At 32.0% G+C, this 27,976-nt stretch overlaps 4 protein-coding genes and 1 non-coding gene across 6 annotated transcripts; 2 read left to right on the top strand and 3 right to left on the bottom strand.

Annotated features, from left to right (window-relative positions):
* Positions 1-50: 50 nt before the first annotated feature.
* Bm2213 (Uncharacterized protein) lies at positions 51-1,295 on the top strand (the record flags this gene model as incomplete). Of its 2 annotated transcripts, none has more annotated exons than XM_001901369.2 (5): positions 51-205; positions 480-630; positions 740-815; positions 1,013-1,088; positions 1,226-1,295. In XM_001901369.2, 5 exons carry the CDS (start codon positions 51-53, stop codon positions 1,293-1,295), a joined length of 528 nt encoding a protein of 175 aa, XP_001901404.1. The 2 variants fall into 2 exon arrangements, with proteins under 2 accessions (XP_001901404.1, XP_042936521.1); XM_043080587.1 differs by having other exon boundaries at positions 192-205.
* A 4,144-nt stretch (positions 1,296-5,439) lies between these two features.
* On the top strand, positions 5,440-7,141 carry Bm5220 (Uncharacterized protein; the record flags this gene model as incomplete). Its single annotated transcript, XM_001901368.1, has 4 exons — positions 5,440-5,544; positions 6,311-6,444; positions 6,589-6,744; positions 6,886-7,141. The coding sequence occupies 4 exons, from the start codon at positions 5,440-5,442 to the stop codon at positions 7,139-7,141; spliced, it is 651 nt and encodes a 216-aa protein (XP_001901403.1).
* Positions 7,142-10,458: 3,317 nt separating this feature from the next.
* Bma-mir-133 lies at positions 10,459-10,588 on the bottom strand. Its single transcript, XR_006227895.1, has one exon. It is a non-coding gene; the product is annotated as a pre-microRNA Bma-mir-133 (primary transcript).
* Positions 10,589-17,391: 6,803 nt separating this feature from the next.
* Positions 17,392-24,738, bottom strand: Bm2556 (Uncharacterized protein; the record flags this gene model as incomplete). The annotated part of the gene is made up of 18 exons (XM_043080586.1): positions 17,392-17,556; positions 17,721-17,831; positions 18,107-18,240; positions 18,355-18,415; positions 18,717-18,842; positions 18,989-19,176; positions 19,370-19,554; positions 20,450-20,553; positions 21,021-21,211; positions 21,350-21,512; positions 21,714-21,863; positions 21,956-22,058; positions 22,384-22,600; positions 22,727-22,837; positions 23,079-23,310; positions 23,557-23,697; positions 23,859-23,983; positions 24,537-24,738. 18 exons carry the CDS (start codon positions 24,736-24,738, stop codon positions 17,392-17,394), a joined length of 2,709 nt encoding a protein of 902 aa, XP_042936520.1.
* A 1,245-nt stretch (positions 24,739-25,983) lies between these two features.
* Positions 25,984-27,232, bottom strand: Bm6618 (Uncharacterized protein; the record flags this gene model as incomplete). Its single annotated transcript, XM_043080585.1, has 4 exons — positions 25,984-26,109; positions 26,260-26,483; positions 26,719-26,905; positions 27,122-27,232. 4 exons carry the CDS (start codon positions 27,230-27,232, stop codon positions 25,984-25,986), a joined length of 648 nt encoding a protein of 215 aa, XP_042936519.1.
* Positions 27,233-27,976: the final 744 nt, after the last annotated feature.

The following is a 27,976-nucleotide window of genomic DNA, read 5'->3' as shown; positions in this document are numbered from 1 at the left end:
ATTTGTTTTATGGTTTTGCTGGTGTTGGATATTCGTTCTAAGTTCGGGAAATGAATGTCGAAGTTTGTACTTTGTTTGAACCACTGAACCCGCATAAAATTTTCATTTTGGAAAAACGGATTAAGAAGAAGATCAAAATCCATCGGCAGCCGATAGAGAGTTTTATAAAAAGAAGAACTGTCAGAAGTGATATGGAGAGCTTGAAGTATTACCTTAAATTCTTTGTGTTTCTCGAGTGCACACAGAGCACTTCTGTTGGATCTGATTTAATTTAAAGGTGGTACATGATAGTTTAGTTTTTGATGAAGTACAATGGCTGCTGAAATGATTAGTATACTATTGTTCATAATAGGAAGATGGTGCGGCTGGCAGTAAAAACTGGAATTACAATAGTTGCACCCTAGGTTGAGATTTGAGTTTTTTAATAGCATCGAAGTATAAATTCTGTTTTATTCATAACTCATAACTGTTCGATTCAGATATTCGCAATTCGAACCGCTCTATGAATTGTGGTGTGACTATTTCAGTACCCTAATTAATGGATCCAATGGTCAGTTGGATGCTCGAATGTTGAAAGCCGATTATCATGGATGTCTGCTGATGATTGTCGAGGCTGCTAATCCAGCTCAGGTACTTTTGTCAACGAGAATTTAAGCGTCTTTACGTGAAATTTTAAAATTGCTCGCTGTATTCTTAACTTCTAATAAAACAACAAGAAATTTTTATTGGTCCATTCTAGGTCGGTCTTTGTGGCATTGTGATTCGTGAAACTAGGCAAACCTTCATGCTGATCACAAAACAAGACCGCTTGCTAAGTTCGTTTAAACAGATCGGTTCTTACACTTGCTAAGTTCGTTTAAACAGATCGGTTCTTACACAATTTTATTTTTTCTTTTCCATGATTTATACTCTGTCTCTTCTTTTCATGATATTTTATTGGATGTTTTTTAGAAGGTAAATGAGTTTTCGAAGTTCTTTCCTTCACTTTTTTGTTTAATTATTATGTTTTTAGCTATTCCAAAGCAAGATACTATATTTCAATTTGCACTGGAAGGCAAAATATATCTTTTGTTCGGGAATGCGTTCAGGTAGATTTATAAAAATTTGCTATTTTGGTAATTGTTTCAAATTCCTCGCGTTTTATTCCCAGATAAATTTCTCAAATTTTATCGTACAAAAAAATTTTCATCGAAAAATTATTAGGACAAAATTGTTTTTCTTTTAGATTTCAACCGTCATTGCGAGCAAAAAAGATATTCAAGAATCGTTGTTCAATTCCCTTCTTTCTAAAATAATATTTGGTATTATTTTCTTTTCATATTGCATGAATAACACGAATAAAAAATTGTTGTTCAATTTGCAAAAACACTTTTTGATTTTCAAGCAGAATCATGTTAGTATTACCACAAGACATATAAAATGTATTCTTGTTGACATGTCAGCCTATGTTTCTGTTTGCCAGTGTGCAAAGGGAAGAGTCGGAAGTTTTTATGATTTTGTCAGCGATCTGCTATGGATGGGAATTCCCAGTAGTAGCGAAAATGCGATGTTAGATGGAAGAAAGTGTGTTGTTCATGTTCCATCATCGAGAATGAGATTTTTAAGAATTTGAGGAATTTGGAAGTTCAAGAGCTGAATAAAATTTATCCAGTAATTTGTGCTATGAAAAGATGCACAAAAAAGCATGAGTCTTGGCTAATTTCAAGCGTAGGAAGTGTTAGCGATCAATTTATATGGCATTGGAATCTTCCGCAGGACTTTTTATGGTGGGATGTCGCGGATGTAAGTTTTCGGTTGCCTTGACACTACATCAGTTTATAATAATGAAACAACTGGAAAAAATATATTTTCCACTTGGTTTTTGAAATATATATTTTTATGTTAGTATGTTTTAATGTTTCTGAAATACTTTAGGAAATAAAGTCCAACAAAGTAAGGATACAGTGACCATAGAAACGGCAAACGGTTTCGTTAGCTTAATTCATGCATACCATTATCACATTAAAATGAGTGGATGGAGATGCGTTCAGGATTTATCAGTATGCTTCCCCTTATCATGGCCTCAGACTCATTTGTTTCACAAGTAAACTCATCTGCACCCTCATTTCTAAATCTAGCCTTTGCTTTACGATTAACGAATTTAATTGACCATATCATCCTTAAAATTTTTGGCTAAAATTTAAACTTGGTGATCAATCTCAAGACATATTTGTCGTGTAAACGCTTGCTTGTTTTGTATTGCTTATAACAACAGATTAAACAATGGAAATGTATGGATAGACCACAGCCTGTAAAAGATGCAGCCATTTTTCGATTCAAATTACCTGTTTGTTAATTGAAAGATTGTAGTTGCCAACAGCATTTTAATTCTTGCCGAATTTGACGGGATTTTAACAGAACGGAAGTACAGTTCGATAGCATTTGACTTCTCTCGGCTTTACAACTCCAAATATTTTTAAAATTTTTAAAAAAGAAAACATGGAATAAACCATTATGCAACCCAATTTTTCGAAATTTTTGAGTGAGAAATTATTTTACTGCATTTGTAATTCGAATTCAAACGCAGGAATTTCGCATTATAAGTGCAAGATAATGTGCATTTTATCGAAACTTTTCATACTTACTTTCAGTTCAACGTAATGAGAGTTTATCCCGATCTGTCACCCATGTCCACCACCAGTGAAACAATGAGAATCTGTGAGTTCATATAAATTGAAATCAGTGTAATATCACACGCACCCCAGCATTACCACCCACTCCATGTCTCCAACAAAATGACAAATGACTCAGCTCTCCCCTACCTGGCGACCAGTCATCTTTGTACAAGCATTACATCGCGCGACAGACTGCACCAGTTGCGCCAGACAGTGTGTGGTGTATATGTTGAATTGTGTGTGTACAGTGAAGGTCGTTGTTGACGAGAATGATTTCCTAAATGTTTGTTGTAAGGACGACAATAGGAAACAATGACGAATCAACTCCTTGCTTTTCCTTACTGACTACGCTACTGAGATGTACTGTGTGAGAGATGGATGTATCACCTGGCTTTCTAGTCATTGCAAATCTCCAAAATGTCACTCCCTTCGATTCCTATTCAGCTCACTTCTTGAACGAATTGCGCCTCACCACTATCCACTCCACTGTTCATGATTTAGTGCGTTACCTTTCTCTTCTCTAGCTTTCTATTATTGTTACATTAATATTCCATTGATCAGTACTGCTTGACTACTTCTGGCCATCATTTCATATAGAATACCATAAGCAGCGTATCCCCGGAGATAATCTCACGCTACTACTGGTCAGTACCCTGCAGGTCACTTTACTCGAGCCATCCATCATCTTTCGGTAGGCTTTCAATGAACGCAGTCGCTGGGTTTCTATCGCCATTTTTGATCCAACTATTCCGAATCATTACTTGTTAATCAGTGAGCTTTGATCGGTGTCCAGGGTTCAATTATAACCATTAATCTCTATAGCACTGTTATTATTCTCTTAAATGTATACTCTAACACAGAGAAAATCCGGAAGGGTTGCAACCAATTTGAGAAGGTACAAATAGAGTACTGCATAACTTATCATGAACCTTGCATGCTTCATCACATGAAATTTTTCTTTTCAGTAAAGTTTAGTTTTGTTTTTGACGTAACTCCGTGAAGAACTTTTGACATGAAATGACATAAGCTGTGTCAATTGTTTTGCTCAAAACGAGTTATAAGTTTCTTTTTCATCCCTGATAGCATTAATAGATTCATTTTTTCGCTTTAAAACAAAAATCATTTTCAATTTACAGAATTCTTTTTTCCATCTTAACTGGTCTCAAGAAATTTTTGCCCACCTGTTTTCTTTGCTTTTATAGTGTGAGATTCAACTCAGATTCTCCATCATAATTCAGTAGTGATAAAAACGAATTATCCCATTATGAATAATTGAGTGAGGCTTCATTTCATTAAGCAAGAAATTACCTGATCAAGCTTATATAAGGAAGTAAATTAGGCTGGATGGTCCAAGATCCGAATCGTGGCCAGCATGATCAAATTATCCATCGCATTTGCTAAATGATCAAATAGTGTTTGTCGAAAAAAAAAAATATTATTATTGTATCCGTTGTACTAAATTCATAGGTTATAAATTTAACAAACAACATAGCAAAATCATAACTTAGTGTCTTTCCTGATTTACATTCATATCAATTCCGTTTCACTTGTTATTACTTTCTAACGTATTACTTCTCATAATTACACGGAGAAAAAAGTATTATTATATCCGTCATATAAATGTATCCATCCTTTTTCCATTTCATTTAAAAATTCGCCATACACGTTGGCCGCGACTACTAGCAAACCTTCCAGTATCACAATACAATCGATACAACATATTGCATTCTTTTGGACTATTAAAGTGATTGACAACTAGCTTAATAAATTATGTATAAAATAAAAAAAGCGGTGGAAAATTCCAGAAAAACAGTCTATAAAAATAATTATCGTTTACACATACTTTATGGAACAAAGTAAGATAATATTTGAATTGGAAAAATAATTCAAAGTGAGAAGTGCTTAGGATATTTCATGATTAATATTTCTGCCTTTTTCTTCCTTTCTTTCATTTTCAGTATCATTTCCACACTTTAAATCTCAGTTAGCATTGAAATTAGGCTGATTTCAGATCCGATTAGAATCATATGAATTTCTTGGAGAAATTGGTAACCATCATTTATGATAGTTTGCAACACATTAAGCAGCAATTAAAGCATTTAAGAAAAATTTTATTTTTCTACACATACTATTATGTACATAGCAATTATTCATTTATGTTTTTATAACTTATCCATTTGTACTAATTTAGACGTTAATTTTTTATGTTTTATCCAAGCAGTTCGAGCGACATCAAATTTGGCGCCAGATGTTGTTCTTTAAAGACAGCAGTAATTTTAATTTCAGAACATTATGCTCGTTGTGCTCGAATTGTATCATACTGGAAAAAATCTTGTTGAGCGGTGAAAAATTTAAATAACTGTATAATATTCTGTGTGGATCCATATAGCCATTAAAATGTATTCCTAGAAGCAGCTGGATACTCTGACAATAGTTTGTAGCATATCCGTCAGTTATTTAATATTCGAAATAAATTTCGTTAACATTGATTCGCTAGTATGGTAATCTTTTGTTTAAAAATTGTCCTGAGACAGTGACTGAATATTAGCCCCATGCATGGTCAGGTGATTATGTTTGTTTTGGTTCGAGACGTGGAACTGGGACAACTAAGGATTTTACATCGTTTGTTTTGAAACGTCATGAAATCATTTCTACTGATTTTTCTGGATGATATCCTATAAATGTTTAAGGCATTTTTCTAAATCGACTGAAATACTGAAATTGGAAAGAAGAGCTAAAGAGAAACAATCAGAGACTATTTTGCAATGTGTACTGTTTACTGGAGATGATCATACACTTTCAAGAGTTCATTTTTTTGGCCTTGACCACAGTTTGCAGCGGTGATCAGCAGCTACTCAATTTTGTTCGTACCGAACGGGCTGCTATTTATGTTAGTTTATCATAACAATTAGCAATGAAAATGATGGATTTTTTCGAATTTTTGTTTTTTTGAAAGACTGACCACTACGGCGAGAAAATGACCCTTTCATCTAAAATCGTTTTTGCTTAAAATCCACTTATAAAAGAAAATAAATTTCCTGTTGCTTGCTTATTGGTGTTGAATATTAAAGGTCTGTTGATGTGCTTAATTAAAAATTAACCAAAAACAATTCATGAAATATTTTTGATTAATAATAATAATTAATAAAAAGCCTTTATTTAAAATTTCATATAAATTTCCGTAGAAACGGTTTCATAGATTCATCTTCAGAATTCAGACTAATTGAATACTCCATATTTTGAACAGAGTGTCTCCGCATACTTTCTGTAAAGAAATCTGAAAAGCATGTATAGAATTTCGTAGAGGATCATCAATAAAAATTAATGGTGAATAAGTCTTTATCTCTCTGAATTGTTATTCAGATTGAATCTTAACTAAACTAGCAGTGAATGTCAAACCAGAAAAGTCCACTGCTAAGGACGTGGAAACCTGAAGCTTTTATAATTTAAGGAGTGATAAACCTTTATTGTTGGATATTTTGAGAATCTGTACACAAGTAATCTGCGTAGTACTCTGGGAAGCAATCATTTTCAATTTCTTAAGGATGAAAACTATCGAAAAATGCTATAAGACATTATTATTATTATTATTATTATTATTATTATTAATTATTAATTATTACTAATGTAAGAGATTTATTGTGTTATCATTTCAGCAGAGCCATTCAGTTCCACCTCAATCATTTTTATTTGTCAACGGTTCAATTCCAATGCCAAAGGAAGCAATTCGACCTTTTGAAAGGTCACTTCGAGATGGCACAATGACGATAGATGTAGCTGTTGCCCTGTGGTATTTTTTAAAACTTGAAAATGAGCCAATCGTTTCATCTTCTTCAAAAACCTCCACTATAATCGCTGTATTCCCCTCATTATGACCAGAGGTAAGTGAAGTCGTTATTCTGAATTTACGAGACTTGAAAGATTTTATTTTCAGGATTCCAGGAGGTGGTGTTCCTGCTATTTGGGGGCGAGCCTGGGAAGAAAATGGCGGGATGAAAGCTGTATTTATTTTTGGTAATGCGGTTAAAGTTCTAAATCGGGGTTTCCGATTGCTGATTTACAATGGTTCACCAAACAGTAACGGATTCAAGTAAATGCCATCAATTTTCAATAGTTTAAATATTTTAAATTATGTATAGGTTTGCTCTGGAAAAAGAACTTGGTTATTCTGATTTTTGAAATTATTCACCCTGAATACACAGAATTTCCCAGATATCTAAGGAAATTTTAGGTTTATGTGGATGCGGGTTAAAGACGTTGATCATGGTACCATACTGTTTTCCGGGACAAATATGCATACACCAGCTGTATTCTCAGAAGATGGCCAATACGAGTTCCTTGGTGACGCCGACTGGCAGAAAAGAAGAATGGAATTTGTTAAATATGGTTCTGATGAACCGCATACAGTAGGAAACTATGGTGGGAAGCGATATTTCGATGATGATGTATATGTGCTCACTAAACAACGCTGTAATTGTCAGTGTTAATTTCTGATTTTAGGAGGATTCACTGTGTAGTTTGGCGGAAATGTTCTGGATAATATAATCCAATGAAAGCAGTGTAGTAGTTTCCAAGTATTAGAAATTTTGTATTTGTGATATTCCGCTGCGGTTCTATTCTCTGTTAGTATCACTAGAAATAAATTGTTGTTTCTCTCTAAATTACCTCAAAAAACAGTGCATTCTAGTCATTTTGTTCCATTCTATTTTTGTATTAATTTATATAGTCTTTTCTCGATTTCAACTCTTCTTTTTTTCGATTTTCCTTTTTTTTTGATGCCTATTTGCCATTAAACATTTCATTAATAAATACAGGGAGAGATGGGTGTTAATTACCAACAATTTACTTTTCTAGTAAAAAAAAAATTGTTCTGAAAAAAATTGTCATCGTGTTTACCACTTCTCCTCACTTTCTTAAAATTAAAATCTCAAAATCTCACTTATGCAGCTGTGATTGTACAGTGTTTTTTTGTATATTCTCTTTGTTTGATATATTTGGTGATATTATCAATGTTTGATATCTGCTTCCATGGGAGATGAAAAGTTTCTATAATCAGTGTAACTGTGATTAATGAGTGATAAATGTGAAAAAAAGTACACACCACTAAAAGTAATGTGGTGATATTTATGATAACATATCAGAATATTATCATTAGATTTAGATCAGAATTTGAAAATAACTTGGGAAATGAGGTAGAAGGGAACAAGGTAAGGTAGCGATATATTGTTAGGGTGTTGAAAACTGCCCGGAAAGAATCCATAGTTTGAAGACCGCTTCTTCTGGTTTGTGACAGCTGAACTAAATTAGTTATGGATGGCTGTTGGAACTTGTGTCTCCCACAAGCAAAGTTTGTCTCTGGCTGAGTTATATATAATTCTAAGTATAATTAAACAATAATTATTGCTGAGTGATTGAGTCTGGAAGAATTAAGAGAATTAGAAATGAATTACAATTAATTTTAATGTCATCCTTCCAATTTGCCAGCGTCACTTCCGCGTTATTATGGCTTGTTTTTGCTATCCATTAACAGCTTTAGCTTATTGGATTACTAATTTGAAATCGCAACTACTCAAATAATTTCATCTAGTCACTAAGTTAAGAAGTGAATTAGTTTTTTATTAGAATTAAATCAAATTAAACCATTGCATCTGTAATTTTTGCTAAATAGAAAGATTCGATGGGAGTATTATGTATCGCTACAATGACAAGAAAGATATTTCTTTTGATTTTAAAGTTCTGGGATATTATTAACAACAATATTGACGAATAATATGAATTTCTTATAAAATTCTTTGCAATTTGAAAAGTTTTATTGGAAAAACATTTTCATCCACCTATTTTAATCACCAGTTCTTTCTAGGAAAATTACTGCAATTTTGAATCCTGTCGATTATGAATAAATTTCAGCAGAAATCTTGGGCATATCCCTTTCAAATTAATTTTTTTCTTAAATGATACAATATTGATAGCACAATGAGAAAAAGCTGTGAAGTCGAAATGCGTCGCATCACTTCATATTTAAAATTTAGTAATGTCTTAAAAACAATTGGCTAAATCTAATAGGCTTTTTCGAGCATCAAACTTTATTGACGAAAGCAGGTTGATATATATTGTAGACGAGCAGCTCTTTATTGAATTTAACTACATTTAATTTTCCTCTTTCTTTCATTTCATTTCTTCTCTCATTAAAACTTCTTTTTATTTAATCCTTCAAGTTGAAGTGGGTAGAAGGAGAAGATTGAGACGTAAAAAACAGTAACTACAGAAAAAAATAATTTGAAAGGCCTTTCACATGAAAAGTAATAAAGAGAAGAGTAAGTAAATTGTTTCAAAAGGAATAAATGCAGCTTAGATGCTTACTCATTTTTTCTTCCAGAAAATAAAACTAAAATGGTTTTCTTGCTAAAATGCAGTGGATCGATCTTTTCCCGACATCTTTTTTTCCTCAATAAATTTCAAAAAAGTGAAAAATTTTTTTTACTAATGTGAAATGAAACTTTTTCTTGTAAGATTGCATAGTAAACCGAAAAGTACTTGCAGCAAAAATAAATGTTCCAGTATTACGTACAGTACACGTTCATACCGCTGGTTCACGTGTTTTTCTTTTTCTTAGTCGTACTTCACAGATTTTGTTACCAGTAAACAGCATCAAATAATCAAATCATACTTTTTACCACGAATATCATTGTGTCTCATTAATTTTTAGCGTGAAATACTTCCAGTAAACTGAAGTTTAGTGAGGAAGCGTTATTGTCCCAAGGCCAATAAACGACAGTATGTGATGAGAATCAATAGCAGTGACAGGTCAAGTGGAGACAAAAAACAAAATGTGCCTAGGAGACTTTATAGCTTCCTAAAAGAAATTTTTACTTATAGTGAAAAATTTTGACAAAGAACACTTTTTTGATTAGAGAAGAAGCGGATTTTTGCTAGTCTGGAACAGAAATAAGCCAAGTGTGAAGAGGCACCTCAATCAAAATACGAAGCATCTGCAGTAATTTGGCTGACTTTTAACTGGACAACGATGCTTACACTGACGTTTTATTTGAACATTGCTATTGCTTAAATACGTTAAAAAGTGACTTACTTTTGAAACAACTTCAATTGAGGAAAAGACTTTCGAGAAAATTTGATGACATTTCTTGCAGTGTAGTTGACAAAGTTTTTGTAATTTATAATACTAAATTAACTTTCTCATTTCCCATGGTGAAATAAAGAAAAATGAAGAGGAAATGAGAGATATCCAATGGTTTTCAATATGTTCAGAAAACCACAGTTAGAACAAATTCGGTGGGAAATAATTTGTTAGTAAGTTTTATTTCGATTACACAAAAAAGTACTTTAAAAAATGGATAAGGAGTTCAAAAGTTTTGAAACGACTATGTGAAATCGATATTTGATTTTCATCGCACTTTCCATTTCTTTTTTGGCTCTCTTTCGAAAATTAAAATTGAAAAGCAAATTTCAGAAGAGACATATAATTAAATATTTCATTTATTTTCAGAGTACCTTAAAAAGATCTGTTCCATTGTTTGCTTCTTCTATGACTTTTACCTTTCGAATATATCTATAACACACCTAATCGTTGATAATTAAAAAACATTTTAAAGGCCCTGTGAACATGCGTTAGGTAAGTGATCACTTGCAGTGTTATCACAGAAACACCGATAATAATTTGTTTTATAACGTCATGATGGCAAAGATGGTACTTCCGTTCTTAGTAGTTTAGAACATCTGGCTTTATCAAGTGAAAATGTTGATGATTCCGAATTTTCTATTTTGTGTCACTGAATGCTAACTGTTCTTAACTAGATGTTTACAGGAGGAGAAACATAGCTGGTTGAAGGGGACCAATTGATTTTAAAAATATAACAATTTGGTTCGACTACAACCAGGTATGTAAATGTCCGTCATAGCATACCTTGTCCAATCAATTGATAACTTTACATTGCTTCTCTAACCGTATGGTCAGAAAATTTTGTAAAAAGAATTGTAATAAAGAAACAGTTCAAGTGAACCTAATAAATGTTTCATTAATAAGTAAACTTTTAAGAAAAGGAAGTAAAACATGGAAAGAAAAGCTTTAGTATTCATTCAAAAAGTAGCAACCAAGACTTTACTGAAACGGTTATTGAAAGTGTTAGAATGGAATTCAGCAAAAATGAAAAAAAAAAAATTAAAGCTCATGAAGACAGGAATAATTATGTGATTGGTGTGACGGCATCATTTGGTAAAAGTGAAATGATTCGAGTATTGAATTGCTATAAATCAATGCATAACATATCTCTCAGTCTACTCCGAGAGATCTATCCTCTGAAAGTGTGTTACGTCCATTTCATATCTTCAAGAAACAACTTTTTTAACTAATTTAAAAGACATTTCGGCAAATCTCTTTTCTTTTTTTCTCTTTTCATCTCATTCCTATGTTGTCACTAAAATCATTTGCAATATTTGTGTTATTGAAATGCGATCGTAACTTGCAATGCTGTTTCTTCTCCCCTACGTCTATCATCTATTGAAAATTTCGTTTCTGAAAGCTAACTTTTCCTCGGCGTAGCCAGCGCTTACGATTGGACAGTGTTCAGCGTGTTTTGAGGGATTCATTGACATTTGGACACAGCAGCAACAACGAGAATGATTGCACTGCGAGAATTTTTTGAAGTTATTGCATGATGTAATCTCAAATGACGTATAATGGCAAAACGGTAAAGAAATTTTCGATTATGATAATTTTGTCTTGACGTTTTACCTCTTGTTAAATGAGCATTTTGCAAGAATGAATTTGGTTATTCAAAAGTGCAAAATCACAAAAAATGATATCGATCAAAATGAAAACATATATAAAACATTGATACTTCACAATTTATCAAACAGTACAGCTACGACCTTCCTCTTAATTACCTAAATTATCAACTTTCAACAAAATCCATCATCCTTTTCTCTTTATTCATATTACAGATATCATTCATAGTTGGTACTTCAAAATGACAAGATCTCAAAGGTTAAATTTATCGGTAGTAAATTGCTCTTGATAGAAGTGTCCGAATTATAATTACATGTAGTTGTCACCACTACTTTTGAATTCATTCTCACTAATTTCAAATTCTTCTTAGGAAAACTATAGCAAGATATTCCTGAGACTATCTTGAAGAAACAGAATGATTATTGCATTCATGGATTGATTAAAATGATGAAAGTTAGCTGGCATTCAATGACCAAATAGTTTTGCTGATCGACCGACCTAGCGATCATTTATTTAGCGGAAAATTACGAGAACTAACAATATGATAGACTAACATCGTTGTAACAGCAGGCATTAACACTCTTTCCAGTCATTCTCCGCCAACAAAAAAAGGGAAGGAAGAATGGGAAATGAGGAAGTGCTATAGTTTCTAGACATATAATGGAATGCACTTGACAAATGACAGAAAATGTTATATTTCTGGTATCATTCTAAAAAGTAATATTTTATCTAAAAGCAACAATCTCCTGAGGGGAAATTGGAAATAAAAAAAGACGGAGCTAAATGTGTACAGCTTGAAAGTAAATTTTAAGTGACAACGACAATTTAAATGCTTAAAAACGAATCGATAACTTATCAATCTAATCAGTTTGTAATCTGGAGCAGGAAACGTGTATTTCTGATGTACGAGTATAAAAGTATAAAATTATCTAGTATAAAATTATTATAAATACGGAAGTAATAGTTGGCCGAAAATACACAGTGATAATAAAACGATAAGTGAGTTAATCGGTAATTAACTTGTAAACTTAATTTTTTTAAAATTCATAAATTTCGCGAATTTCAAAAGCTTGAATCAGTTTTAATCCACAATTAAGTAGCCTTTAAATGTAAAATAAATGCACAATTAAATTCGCCAAATCTTCCTTGCAAACGTAAGATAATCTTAGAATTCTTCTTCTTCTGTCTCATCTTTAATTATTACAATACAATGGCAATAATATTTCGTACACAATTTAATTGAATCAATTAATCACTCATTTACTAATTTGTTGCTATGTAAACTCAGAAAGTTATTGCAATCAATAAATACAGAATTTTGAGAAATCGCTTATTAATATCAGAAAATACCTTAAAAGAAATAAAGGAAGGGAATAAAAATTGGAAGGATCCAATTAAATTAATTCAGTTTAATTTGATTCAATTCAATGCGCGACATGTGAACAAGTAGGTGAAGTAAAGAATGAAATTTATCTAATGTGTACTTTACTAAAGGAATAAGTGTTTACGGTTGCAAGTTAAAAGTCTGAAGAAATCAGGAGACTTCAGCTAAATGGTGATTTGGCAATCAGCAATCAGCAATAGAAAAAGATGGGTAATTAGAAAAAAGACTGCAAGATTTGATTAACTTTCGACATCCAAACGAATCAAAAATCTTCCTTGAAATAATCACAAATTATTTTGGCATTTAATGAGAAATAAGATGATGGGACTGATTAATCCTGTTCCAGTAATAAACAAGAAAAGAAACGAAAATGCTGGCATAATTTTAGATGATGCGATCCTTTTCAAAGAGAAATCTCAAAATCTTCTCAACCTCCCAAATCTTTCTTTCTGTTTAAAAAAATAGATTTAACGTTAAATGTTTTATTAAAATATTGCAAGAAACAATTTATGTAACAATTTCATTTCAGGACAAAACTTCATTTGAATTAATTCAGATGATGATAGAAAAAAAAAAACATGGGTTGAAATTATCCAGTGAACCATTCAGTAGTACTTCAATAAGGCATCTTCTGTTGAAATTACCTACTTCCAACCCTTTCCATCTTTTTCTTCTTCCCTTTTTCCTCCTAATAAATACAGATCAGAAATTTATGAAAAAAATCCTTCCAGAAATATTGAGCAGTCTAAAAAACTTTTATCATCTGTTTTACTAGCTTCAACCATGGCTTCCTTCTCTGCGTAGATTTATGAGCTTAAGAGATGGTGAAATTGATAGCTGATTTTCAAAAAACAATGCGACATTGAACACATCAGTGCTGTTAGAAGCAGTGAATGGAACACTAGATCAGTGAGTCATCACGAGAAAAACTACCACAATTAATTTATCATGTGAAAATCATAGTAAAGTTTTACCCAGTTGATAAGGCACTAAGCTAATCTTTTTTTTTTTTGTGTTCTACTTAATTCTACTTACTTAGATATTCTTACAGCCAAATGAAGTTAGTAATTCCATACTGCTTGTTGATATTCAAAAATTCGAATATTCCAGTGACTGGATTCTATAAATTATTGTTTTACTTTTTTTTTTGTGAAAAAGAAGGGATTAGAGTAAATATCAACAGTTATCGCTAATGATTTATCAGAAGATTGATTTAGGAATTTGTTTAGATTTGTTTTTGAAAAAAGATTTTTTGTTTCTCCTAAATTCTCTGAAATACCATAAATTTGTAATTCCTGTTTACAATTGGTAAGATGAAAAAGCTGAAAAGTACTTTGTGAGTGAAATAGTTATGAAACAATTTCGCTTCAGAATAAAGATGTGATCAAGAAATATTTTTTAAGTTTGCATAATTTCATCGAATTTTTGTAGAATTTTACAAGGTGAAGGGTAGTTCTAAATGAAACAAAGACTGAGATTTTTCAGCAGAAGGTTGTACTGCACTCCTTTCCCGCATCACTGCTTTGGAGTAGAGAAGTTATGATCCTCAAAACTAATATGCTGATCCTTCTGTTTCGAATTGTTTTGACCTTTGAACCTCGCAGTGATTCTCCTTTATTCTATTGGAACGAATAGGATTTAAAAGATAACTGATGGTAAATGTAATTCAACTTTTCTCTTTCATGTAGTACATAATTGGCATATGGAACAGCAAAAACCATGCAATGACTGTTCGGAACTGGCAACTGAGAATGTGATTCTCTCTTTATTAGATAAACTAAAATTTCCCACATTCTCATTAATTCACTTATTTCGTAAACAAATCAATAGAAGAAATTTTTTTTATGCATCTAGTTTTTAAATTTCATAGGAATTTCTGCATAGGAAAAGAAGTTTCTGAATATAATTGTTCCTCGCGTACAGCAAACTATCATAATATTTCCCAGGTAAAGCGAAGCATCCTGATATAATTTGATTAATGATAATAGCATAGAATTAAATCAAGAAAAAAACTATCCCCTATGTTGAAAGACTGAAGTTTAGAAAAAATTTTATTGAGCTTTCCAATTTCAATTTGAAATTGGTACAAAAAAAAGAGGAAACAAGAACGAAAGAGATAAAAGAATGATGAGTATTGAAAGGATTGCTAGATGAATCAGTTTTTCCATTATCAATGAGGAATTCACTAAAAGTAGATCTTTTATTCTTACTAGAAAGGAAGAGTTGGAAGAAGGAAGGGAAGAAAAAAAGAGGGCCTTGCTCCTACTATACTAGGCTCACCAACTACTGGGTTAATGCCAACCATTCTTATTGTGTGCCTTTCTAAATGAAAATGGCAACAGATGAATATTACTTAATAAAAATAACGAGTAGTTTATGTTATTAACAATTTTTGTCTTTCAAAGTTTATTGTTAACATTCCGATATCAACTTTATCACATTCATCATTTTTATACCATCAACTCGCTCAGATTACATTGATCAAATGCATCTGCTATTCGAAAGATGTGATTTTATTCACTGGAAAAATTATCTTTGTGAAAAGTGATATGACTTAGCATGAAATAAGTAATTAACAGTTTACAAAAAATGAAACTTTTTTAAATGACTACTGAATTAATCTTAATCTTACAGACTTGTAAATCGAGTTAATGGATAAACATTAATTATGCATGAATTATTTGCACTTCTTAGAGGAAGGAAACTTTCAGCAAATTCGTACAGAAGAATCCTACTAAAAACATAAAGAACTTTTGCTTCCTATTAACTTTCAAAAGATTTATTAATTGTCAAATTCACCCAATTTTTGGCAAAGTCTAAGCAAAGTCATGAACTCAGTCACTGAGATCATGACCTTTCAGCTTGACATTGTCGAAAAACTTTCCCTGTACAACTCTCAAGGATTTCAAATAAAATTTTTTTGCTTAATACTCATATTCATAGGAATGAACTGTGAAAAAATCACTTTGAAGAAATTTACTTTTAAATAATGAAATTAACAAGATTAAGAGACAGTGTCCTAAAATAACTATCACCTCAATTGTCTGGTGTTAATAAAAGCAATGTATTTATTTATCTATACTTTTTATAATACATTAAATCTCACATTACCTACATATATTACCAACTGATAATTATTAGTTCACAATTGTTTATTACATCGACTATACCTCGTTTATGTTCTTTATGAGAAGGTAAATGAGTAACGGCCAATCATGCCCACATAACACATAACACAAAAATACTTTTATTTAATTTAATACTGGAACCACAACTTTTTCAAAATAAGATTTTCAACAATTTTCATGTCATAGTCTGATAATAAAGAAAATTAAATAAGAAACTTTCAAACAGGAGATTTATAATAGGGAAAACTTCAACAAAAAATTTTATATTTAAATTATACCTCAGCACTTGCTTGATAGAATGAACAACATAAAGGCCAAACAGCAAATATATAGGGATGAGGCCGAAAATGAATAAGAATGTAATAATGGTCAATTACTCTGTACTGGTATTTACGATCTTTTACGCAAATGGTAAACCACTCCCAGGAAACAAAATTATATGTAATTTCATAATGTATAAATAATGGCTTAACATAAGATTTTGGTGTTTAAATTAATTAGAGTAGAAACAGTAGTTGCATGCGTATAAATAAGGATGAGAAACTTACATTTCCTTCTAGAATTTAAAAAACTTGTCTGAATTAAGCGACAAAGACATAGCGAATATTGTTTATGCATGTAAAATTGGACACTTCAAAAACTTATTTCATCACAGCTACAAATGCTGACAGCAACTTCACAATTTTTGCTACAGCTGTCAATATAAGTAATCATATACATTTAGCTGACAAAATGACCCAAAAAACTTTAAATTACGCTGCAAATGAAAAATTAGGCAGCAGGGGAAAGAAATACAGATTAAGAAGCAGAACAGAGCTTATGGCATTGAGAATTTGCTGTAGAACACTTCTGTTAATTTTAATTAGCTCAATTTGAAATCTTAATGGACTCGTATAATCAGGATGAAGACAAAGACACTCTCGCACAGAGAACACGCAGAGTACTAACCAGCCAGCAGGTCTAGTTCCCAAAAAATTTTTCAAATTTTATTGTGAAAAATAAGTGAATGGCAAGGTTTTCAATTAGTTAAATTGAGCAGCTGTTCCGTTCGCTCGTAATTGTGATGGTGCTTTTGCCAAGGATCGAAAGAAACGATATAGTTTGGAAAGAAAACATCCAAATTTTCTAGTTTTCTCTCTTGACGTCAAGATTAACTACTGCTGACCATCCGAAAGCGAATTTAAGCTTAAATTTCAAGTCCACAGAAAAATCTTTATCATGTGACCATTTTCCTTTCGAAATTAGTTTGTAAAACTAGTGCTTTTCAAAAAAGGAAAAAAGATTACATTAAAATTGTTATAATGTGAAGGAAATGACACAGCTTAAAAATTTATCATTTAAATTCTCGAAAATTTGCGTAATACAACGATAAAAATAAACATACACATAAAAAACATTTTTCATATGACTTTGCATTACCAATACTGTTAGAAATTTAGTAATATAATTGAAAAAATCTTGAAAACAAAAAATAACTATACCTCAAGAGAAGGGAATTTGTAAAGCAAAAGATGAACGCTTTTGAAGTGCGTAATTCTCGTATTTTTCTAAATCAATCTGTGATGGACTTTTAGGCCCTCGCCAAGCACATTCAACACTTTCAGTACAAATTTTCATAGAAGCCTTCGATACTGGTAAAAGAGAAACCTAAAAATTCCAAAAAATACTAAAAGTTTAGTCGTTTGTCTTCGTACTGCATAGAATTCCAGTAAAATTTTAGGATTTGCTAGAAAAATCCGAAACTCGATATATTTAAATATATGACAATATAAAGAGAAGAAATAAATTATTAATAAATTAAAAGTGTTAACCGAATATACACTATCTGATTTAAAAAATGATGTCGGTTCCAAATGGCTGCAATCGGGTATCACTGATATCGACAAATTAATTCGTTTGGACTTTCTTAATGCGTGGAAATCCTGAAACGATCACCACAAACTTACAGTTATAAAATAATAGTTTGAAGGAAGCAATTTTAAACACTCATATAAGAAAGATTAGTAGAATCAGCATTAATTCGACATATTGCTGCAACGCTCTAAAAAGCACTAAGAACACAAAGAAGATCTCTAAAACAAGTTCAAATAAGTGCCCATGACCTAATATTCTAGGACATACGGTATTTTCTCACATAAAAGATCATTTTTATAACAAGAAAAGTTATTCATAAATAGAAAATTATATGGAACCTCACCTTACAACTGTTGGTGCAACTGCCGAGCCGCGAATATTTAACATATTTTGCCATGTCAACATCACTAGGCTTTCTAATTTCATAACCGTATGCTTCTTCAGTTGTTAAAATACCTAGACACATCACTCTTCTATCTAAAAAGAGAACTTTTGAATGCACTTTAACCTCATAACAATTACTTGATTTACTAATTAACTCAATTTCTTAAAAAATTTAAAAATTATTGATGGTAAATGAAGATAACAAACTCGAATTTTTCCGGTCCAGTACCATTTCTCGATTTGAAGTCATTAGACGAAGTTTACTAACCTAGAAATAGCTATATCACATTTACACAATTTGGAAGAAAAAATGCTTCCCTAACTCTAATCTTTACTCTCTTTTCCTCCGTTTCGTCACACGACCTAAATTGTGCAAGTTTAAACGCATACACTTAAACCCATACATAAAACTTACAGATTAAACAAATAAGTAATATATATTAAAAATTTCTTCCATAAAACGAAATAAGTGGAAGCGGAATTATAGAACTATTTCAAAGCTAGAACTTAATGTTAGAAAATTTAAACAAAACAAATAAAAAATCCATTTAAATGAAACAATTATCTACCGTCGTAAAACCGCATTCATAATGTGCTTCAGTATCTGATTTAAGCAGTGGTTCGTCTTCTTCATCATCATCATCTGACAAGGCAGTTCTTTCTTGCTTTACATTGCCTTTATCATTCAAATCTTGCTGAATAAAACAAAATTTCAGCTTTTAGTCTACAAAGTTATTTATCGATTATAGCGAAATAAACGGTAGTGAGAAAAGTGAAGAAATGAGACGATACAGAATTTGTGAATCCCAACTTATTGAAAAAAAAAAAAACAATAAACTACCTTCCATAACTTGGCAAAACTATAACAATGTGCGACACTTTGATTTACACCATCAACCATCACGGATTTTTGGAGATCTTTTTGCTCACGAATTAAATCGTCTAATCGTGACAATTCCCATAAACGATAGTATGTGTAATATAGATCTTCAGGAGAAAACAAGCAGTGGCAACGTGATACTGATACTGCTTTAATCAACAAAAATTTTGCGAATCATATAATCAAATAGTAAAGAAACTTATGTAGCTATACAATAAATTTCGCACATCACCTTTTGTGGATAAGTTAACGACGCACTATTTAAAAAATTTGGACTTTGCAGACTATATCTATGAAATGCTCAAACAATGAAGAAATGCTCAAACAATAATGATAACTAACTCATATTAATATTGGGAAAAACACTGTCATTAGTATATTTCCAATCATCTAATCCATAAAAGCTTCCCCAGTCGTCAGGATCAACAAACCATGCACAGTAATCTGCCTTCATCTTGAAATCAACAGGGAAATGAAGATAATGATCGGTTCCCAAATCCCACAAATGACAGCTCTTGTTTCTTGGTCTAAAAATGAAATTAATATTTAAATTAAATTAAATCAATTGTTTACAGTAACCAGGAAGAAAAAACTTTACTACAGCACTAACAAATAACTGATAACTGAATTAACTGAAATATACCTGTGATTTTATCAGTTTCTCACGGTCTAGTTATCATAAGTTTTGAGCTGTTCCACTTATGCAACCTACTTGTCAGTTGTTGTTAATTGGAAAGAAAAGAAAGGTGGAAGGGGAATGAAAGGAATAAGAGGAGAAAGGGAGAATCGGTTTTTTTTTCCCATGATTTATTGATAATTGCTTCCTTTTTTTTGTTTTTTTTTTTTAGTACTAATATAACTTTTTTTCCTATGTATTTTGCGGGTATACAGGATATGCCTCGTAAAATCTTCGATTATTATTATAGTCTTTGGTTACTCTGATTGTCCATGTCTCATGCATTCTTTTCTTTGGGTTCTGTTATTACTTTTATTGGCTTCATGTTATTTAATTACTTGATGATTGACCCTATTTTTCTTCTCGTTTTTTAAGTATTTTATTTCAGCACAGACTTTCATATGTTTCTAATGTACCACCTTTGCCTGACTCTTTCTTAGAAAAGCTTTTAGGATTTGTTGTGTTGGAAGATCACCGGTAAGAATACTCCTAATTATAGGTAATTCTATTTGCTACAGTATTTTAAATGCAAGAATAAATAATAATTGATCATTACACTCTAAAATTCCCACTTAATAACAACGTTCACTAGCAATATGAATGTGGCATCATCTACCATCCTGCAGAAATGATCGTCACAATGAATACTAATTTTTGCACATTGTTTTCATACGTAATTATCACTACAATTGCTCCTGCCGATAAATGAAAAATAAGTGATCAGAAACAAAAAATAAACAAATAACCTGAATACACCTAAAAACAAGTTAATTGCGTTCTGTTTATCATAGTCACCGAAAGTGTTGCTATAATACCTTGATAGAGTTTGGATTACATCACGACTTCGTTCCTGCAATAAGTATCTGCTGCCTCTCTTATCGATCTACAGGTGGTTCAATGGAACATTCGCTAATTATAAAATTTCTATCTATTCTTCCCACATGAAAATTTTACAAATCTTTGCTCATTACAACAGGCTTTTGCCGGTTCATTAAGACTACCTATATCGATAATAAAGGTATTTACATCAAATACCACAATCAGCAATTTCAAACAGATTCCCAATTACAATTCACGATTCCCGAGTTCCAGTCGAGTTTTAATAATACGTACTAAAGTTCACCTTAAAAATATTGTCCAAGTCAGCCAATTAAGGTATTAATATTGGAGTTCAAAAGTTTAGAATTTCCATACAATCTCTGTTTTTTTTTTTTTTTTTTTCAACAACACACCTTCTACTCCTGGAAAGATAATAGCAACATCAAGAAATCCTAGAAGGATCAACCTAGAAAATACATGATCGCATAATATGCACACCTGTATAACAGATATCTTTTTATAAGTCTTGATTGAATGTACTAATTGAGATCCCGCATATTGCAGCGCCAATGTATTGCCATGCTGATCCATCAAATCCTCGTATATTCGACAGACTTCACTGGATGAAGAAAGTAAAGGCTCGCCGACAACTCCCATGGAATATAACTGAAATCCAAGCGATACCTTCCCTAAAACCCGAAAATTTAACAAAAGTTAATTGATATGTAATCTAAAAAGTTACGAGTTCTTATCTAGGAAAATCCAAATATGAATTTCCCGATACTTTTTAATTGCCATTAAAGATTAAGGGTAAAAAGTATAACTACCGATTCCAAATTGAGCAACATTTGTTCTATCCAGACAGTCTACACAGTTTGTTCTGAAAATACCATGCTGGAGCAAGAATCTACCATCTGAACTTAGCAACGGTTCAAAATCGTTCAGCAATAAAGTCGGTCTCAATTTGCGGCAATACAGCGGTGGAAATGACTATAATGTAATTTACTTCTAATTCCGGAAATTCAAGTGAAAATATAGGAATAACAAATTATTAGAAAGACTAAATATTATATATAGAGAGCGAAACAAAGAGAGAAAAAGAGAGAGAACGAGAGTACTTATCTATTTATACACTTTCAACAATTACAACGTATTAAAAGAACGGAAAAATTTTTAAATTCTAAATGAAACCTGAAACCAGCCATGTTGAACAGCACAACGCAAACCTATTTCTTCAAGTTTACTCAAAACATTTCCAGTTTTATGACATCGAGCTACATCAAAACTCAAATATGCGATCCGTTCTGCTTTAGGTAGAAATATATTTAAATATTTAATAGCCTGAAATTATTCTTTAAAAAAATGCACTTTGCAAAATGGAAATTTATTAAATTAAGATTTCAGACTATAAATTCGGAAAAAAAAAATAAAACCTTAAGGAACTGGTCATGGAGTAGTGTCTCATGCCTTCTATTTTCACGCCTTTTCACCAAATTCATTACTACTAACGGATTACCGTATTTTTTTCGTAGTTCACTAAAAAACCAAAAAAGTCATGAAAAAATGAAAATTTCACTGTAACTCTATAGTGTTGTTCATAAGTGATATCTGTTACCATTCTATTCCAACCAGTCAGAACGAAATAAACTCTAAGCAAACTATGTAGTCTGCTTTCACTTTTTATGGACTTCTTTTTAAATGTTCGTCATTAGTCTAGAAATTTGACTTTCCACAAATTTCTTCTCGTCCAAATTTACATTAAAATATAGAAAGTTAAAATATTAGCAAAAAGGAATCAACGAGTTGCCTTTTCTTTTTCTTCCAACAAGCCTTGAATATTCCTATAAATAATAAATCACACCGGAAATGAGCAGCGGCAGTTTGTGCATGTGGCTCATTGATGTCAATCGAAATCACCGGTTTCCCAACAACACCACGAGTAGCTGGATCTTGACTCCAAATAAGTGGTACCGATCCACGACGTTGCACGAAGGAACTAAACTTTCCGGTTGTGAAGTTAGGAGAAGAGCGTGTATCCCAAATGATTTGCTCCGTTTCAACATCATTTGCTACCTGGCCTATAATTTCAACTCTCAATTACAGAAAATTACAAAGTCATGGACTTTGGAAATAATTTCAAGTGCTAAATGAAGTAATTTTCTCACATCTATCTATACTTAAAAAATAAAGAGATGGAAAACAACCTCTAGAGTTAGCACCCCGTTTCAGATATCTCGTACCAGCGTATTCCACAGAACGTCGTCCAATCAAAGTTAATGATAATCGAGAGCACGGCAATTCGAGTATTTGTTGACCTGTAGATTGAATAAATCTAAAATTTTTAATTTTGATTTTTAAAATCTTTCATTAAGTTTAAAAACTTCCATTTCAGTGAAAAAAATAAATTAAAAACTTTTCACTTTTAATGAATGATGATCGGTTGCGTAAGATTGCCTGGAATCTGCAAATTTATAAATTTACTGGTGATTCATCTTCAGCAATGAATCATGTTCATTCATGCGCTCCACAAGGAGTTTAGAGAAGCAAAGAACAAACCAACATATCCGTGAACCACTTCAATAAACCACTGCTCACTAACGGCGTTCTTACGTAATGGTTCCAAAAGATATCCATTCCAGATAAATTTCGAATCGGAGAACTGGTTTGTTTCATTCTTATCTACTTGTTTGTACTTGGACCAGCCAGATATTCCCAAAACATTTTCTTGCAACGTTCGGCTCAAGTCGTATATATAAGAGAAATAAAAATCTGTTGACAAATCCACAGACTAAAAAAATGATTGCCTCTGTGCTTATGGTACTGAAGCTGAAGAATGAAAGTGTTAGAGAGATCAGAAATACTTTTTGAAAACTCTGAACTAGATTTATACCTAATTTTCCTATAATCTTAGGTTGCATATATTCTATGGAATACCCTCAGGTTTTATCGATGACGTTTACAGCGAATATATATGAAGATCAGAGTAGCCCAATCTCTTTACAAAGTGACAATAAAAATGGATAACAAGGTTCACTTGAAATAATTTCAGATAGCGCAGTTCGTCAGGATTGTTAACTGGGATTCCCTGTACTGCTAAAGGAATAAGAATAACTTCTTCAATTTTATATATTTCGTGATAGCCTATCATGGCAACCACTCGAGCTTTCGTTACGACCTGAAAAAGTAGCATACCAAAGAAGACCCCAATCATTCTAATACGTAAAATTTACAAAATTTCTTTCCTGAATATCTCAAAAGGAATGTGACATCATCTTTATTTTGGAAATTAGGAACCTAACATATAAATAACGAATGACAACAGTGATGCTACCTCACCAACAAATAATAGCCTTCAAGAAAGCGCACAGCCCCAAGTAATCCGAAAGCATCAGAGGCACGTTCGACTAAACTTTTCTGTCGATCAACACCCGCTAATTGCTTCTCGTTTTGCGTAAACACAACTGTAATTCTAATGTTTTCGTAAACAAACAAATTTAATTATTGTCTAACCTGCTGTTTTTAAGGACACATCTCAAAAAAGTAAACTTTCAGTAAAAGATTTATTCGCAAAAAGTTACAAATTATCATGCCAGCAGTTGATTTTGAAATTAAATTATAGATAGAATGTTACTGAGAACTTATGGCAAAAAGGTGAAAAGAGGAATAACTGAATAGTTTGGGAAAAAAATATATGTACTACTTAAAAATTTTTTTCTGCAACTGTAACTGCAAGTAAATTTAACTATAAATAAAAGCATATCTAATTCATCTCATTTTAATGTACCTTACTGCAGCAATGAGGATGGCTCTTTTAAAGGAGATAAATAACAAAACAAACTGAAGAAATAGTACATTTCAAGTTGTTTTATTACCCTTACAGGTTAATTAAAAATATATGGAGATTTTTAGACAGATTGGAAATACTAAGATGCTTAAAGGCAAGTATTAAAGAACGCAAGAGAAACAAATTCTGAAGGATCTGACTGGATTACCCGTATGAAAACATTCACTTACCAGAGCTTCCTTCTGAAACAGTCGCTAACAGTTCCATGATGTCACTCTTTGAATAATTTTGTTCCACTTCAGCTATGTCCAAAGTCTGCATTCCCAAACGGCCAATTTTTAGCAGTCGATAACGAGTCTTTGAAACATCAGAACCAATGACGTAAAAATTGGTTGCTGTTTCGAAAACACTTAAATGCCACAATCTTGCCATCTTAAACTGCTATGATACAAATTTATACTGATTCAAAAAAAAAAAAAAAAAAAAAAAAAAGATTTTCAGAATTCCTTCACAAATTACAAAATGTGCAAGCACCGTTATGTAAACCAACTCTCGCAAGAATTTTTGAAACCTACTATAGTTAATTCTTTTTCTTACAACGTTAGTCAGTTCTCACAATTTTTTTGAAATCAAATCTTAAATATATAAGTACAGAAAATACGATGTTCCTCATGAGTTTTGTCATCTAAATGTCATAAAACTGTTAATCACAACTGAGGAATAAGTGCAAGCAGTATCAAATTCAAAATTAAAATGTTGAGTTACAAACCGCACTTTCAAATTTCCAAGGGAGACTTACAATAATTAAAGTTCACTTCACATACAACGAATCAACGCGTTACATCTATCCCAATTAAAATTCAAAAATACAGGCTTCTACGTTAAATACTTTAAGTGGAAATAATAAATTACAACCGGAAACTGCTGAACAGTACAAACTCTGAAAGAGCTATGTTGAATATCTGAACATATAACCCATAAGTAATGCTCTTTATTAACGATGTACAAAACAAAATTTGACTCCCAGGTGCACCAATTACTACCAATTAATACATAACGACAATTTCAAAGAACATATCGTGGTAAGTATAAAACGAATATCTGGAAGTGTGAAGCGTATCTTAAATCATATTTTCCTTGCTAATAAGTCAAGGATAAACCATAAGTTTTCGGCAATGTTTTACACTACTTATGGAAGTAAATTCATATTAAGAATAAAATGAGTAAGATACATTTCGTATTACGTTTTACTTTCATCACCAAATTTCCTTTTGTTTTTTCACTTTTCTCACTGCCGTTTATTTCGCTATAATCGATGAATAACTTTGAATAACTTTGTAGACCAAAAGCTGAGATTTTGTTTTATCAATATCAGTAAACACCCATCCAGTAAACCATCTAACAATTTATTTCGTTCAAGACTACCGGAATTTCTAATTCTAGTCATGAAAATTTTATTCCCAAATATGTACACGTGCAAGGTAACAAACGCGTACATAAACCTCCGAAAGCACAGAAATAATGAAACAACACACTTCAAAATTTTTCGAGAAGATATTTCGAGAACCATCAACAGGAATAATGCGAAAACTCCATCTTCCAAAACATTTGAATTAACAACACATTACAAATGTATATGAACAATGTGTTACTACATGTATGTGAAAAGTAAGAATGTTAGAAAGCATTGTCTTCATCTAAATTATCATCTGAGCCAATATCACCGTAATTTTCACCATTATCGAAATAGGAATGAATATAATCATTATCTTCTTCTTGATAATCATCGTCCGATAATGCTTCCTAAGTAACATCGTAAAATTTATGTAAAAGAAAAATCTCATTAAAAAAAAAAAAAACTTGAACAAAAACCTGGCTCTACACTTTAAAAATAAATAGCATTTCTTAAGTCCACAAAAGCCACAGCAAGACAGCGAAGTTTAAATCACTAACCTGTTCATTTTCGTTGTTTTGTTCCTCTTTTTCGCTTTCTTCATCATTTTCATCAATAGTTTCCTGGGTTTCAATTTCAAGACAACCTAATTTTTCATTCTCCTCAAGTTTCGACAGTTTTTCAACAACTTCATCGGCTCCTTTATCAGTTATCCTCCGTTTCTTTTTAACTTGTTCGTCAGTTTTTTTCTTCCAGCATAATTCTTCTGGAAGTCGTGACCAATCTGAACAGAGTTAAATCCAGTGGCCGCAGGATTTCTCCTGTCATCTTTTTTATGGGTTCAAAAAAAAAAAACAAAAAAAACAAAAGAAATAAAAGTCAAAGAGTGATCTCAGAACCAGTTCAAGGAAAGAGTTAAAACTAAATCTCGATGCTTTATTTTCCTAAAAATGAAAATATTTAAAAAACAAAATTAAGATTTTAAGATTATGAGGAAAATGTTTGAAAGTATTGATAACCCGGTCGAAGTTCTTCCTTTTCGGTTTCTCTATACTTGTCCGTATACCGTCTAAATTCAGAATCCCGCTCCTCTACATCGAAATGAAAAGACGATTCGTGAAACCGAGTGAGCAATTCTTGTCGTAATTCAGCCATGTATTGCAGTTCATCTGTTTTCTCGAGTGGCAAAACAATTTGCGAAACCGACTAAAAATGCAGTGTCATGAGCATTCGCTATTGTAAATCATTATTAATTTTAAAATGTAGGTTATAACAAACATCATGACAAAAAATGAAAGCCAGTTACTAGTAATCTTATCTACCTATATTATATAGGCACAACGACTGTTCCTTCAGAACTTGTGGGGCGAACTGGGAAATGCATTTAGAACTTGCAGGATAAATAGGTTGTGACTCCATCACCACTTTTGTATATGCACTCATTTCATGTCGGGCAATGCCCAGTGCGTTTGCAACCGCTCGTAAACCAGAGGAAGCTCCACCTCGACTCCCTACACGATTGCTTCGTGACATCGTCTAAACCGATAGTGCTATGAATTTGATTGTAAATCAAGAAGTATAAAGTGGAACCCAATTAATCAGTGAATATAAAACGAGTGCAGCACATACTACGTATTAACAAAATATTGGATTAAGAATTATCCAGCAATGCGATCATTCCACTAGCAAAAAGCCCTTGCACAATTTGAAAGTATAATCTGCCTGCAGTTTGAGAGCAACAGAAATAAATAAAAAATAACCCCAGTTCGAAACTTTTATCGTAACTATCAAAATTTGCACAGAGAGCAAAAAACACTCAAACGCAACATTCGGAAACTGCATATGCTTCTCATCAAAATATGAAAACAATTGCGGAACCGACAAAGACCAAACAATCGAATAATTGAATTCAACTTTATCCGTTTTGAAATTCGTGCGAAAGAGGAAATTGTAACTAAATTTTGTAAATGGTGAATTAAATCAGTGGTCAACCCTAAAATTTATCACTCCACCCTAGATGACATTTTTTAAATTATAAAAGAAAAACTTTAAAAATTTTGGAAATTTACAAGTGCGCACATCACAGAACAAATTATGTTTGATGATGGAAAAACAACAACCATCAGTCTTACAAAATGTTCATACTTAAGTGGAAGAAACCAAATATATAATTTCGTAACAATGGAAATCTTATCGGCAGTATTCCCCAAAATGAGCAAATCAATTTAAAAAGTCATATTTGGCCCCAAATATGAAAAAAAAAAGAACATAAGATGG

This window comes from Brugia malayi (genome assembly GCF_000002995.4).
Source record: "Brugia malayi strain FR3 genome assembly, contig: Bm_v4_Chr3_scaffold_001, whole genome shotgun sequence".
In the NCBI taxonomy this organism is placed as follows: Eukaryota; Metazoa; Nematoda; class Chromadorea; order Rhabditida; family Onchocercidae; genus Brugia; species Brugia malayi.
The sequence above is the reverse complement of the archived record's forward strand: the minus strand, read 5'-3'. Positions and strand labels throughout refer to the sequence as shown.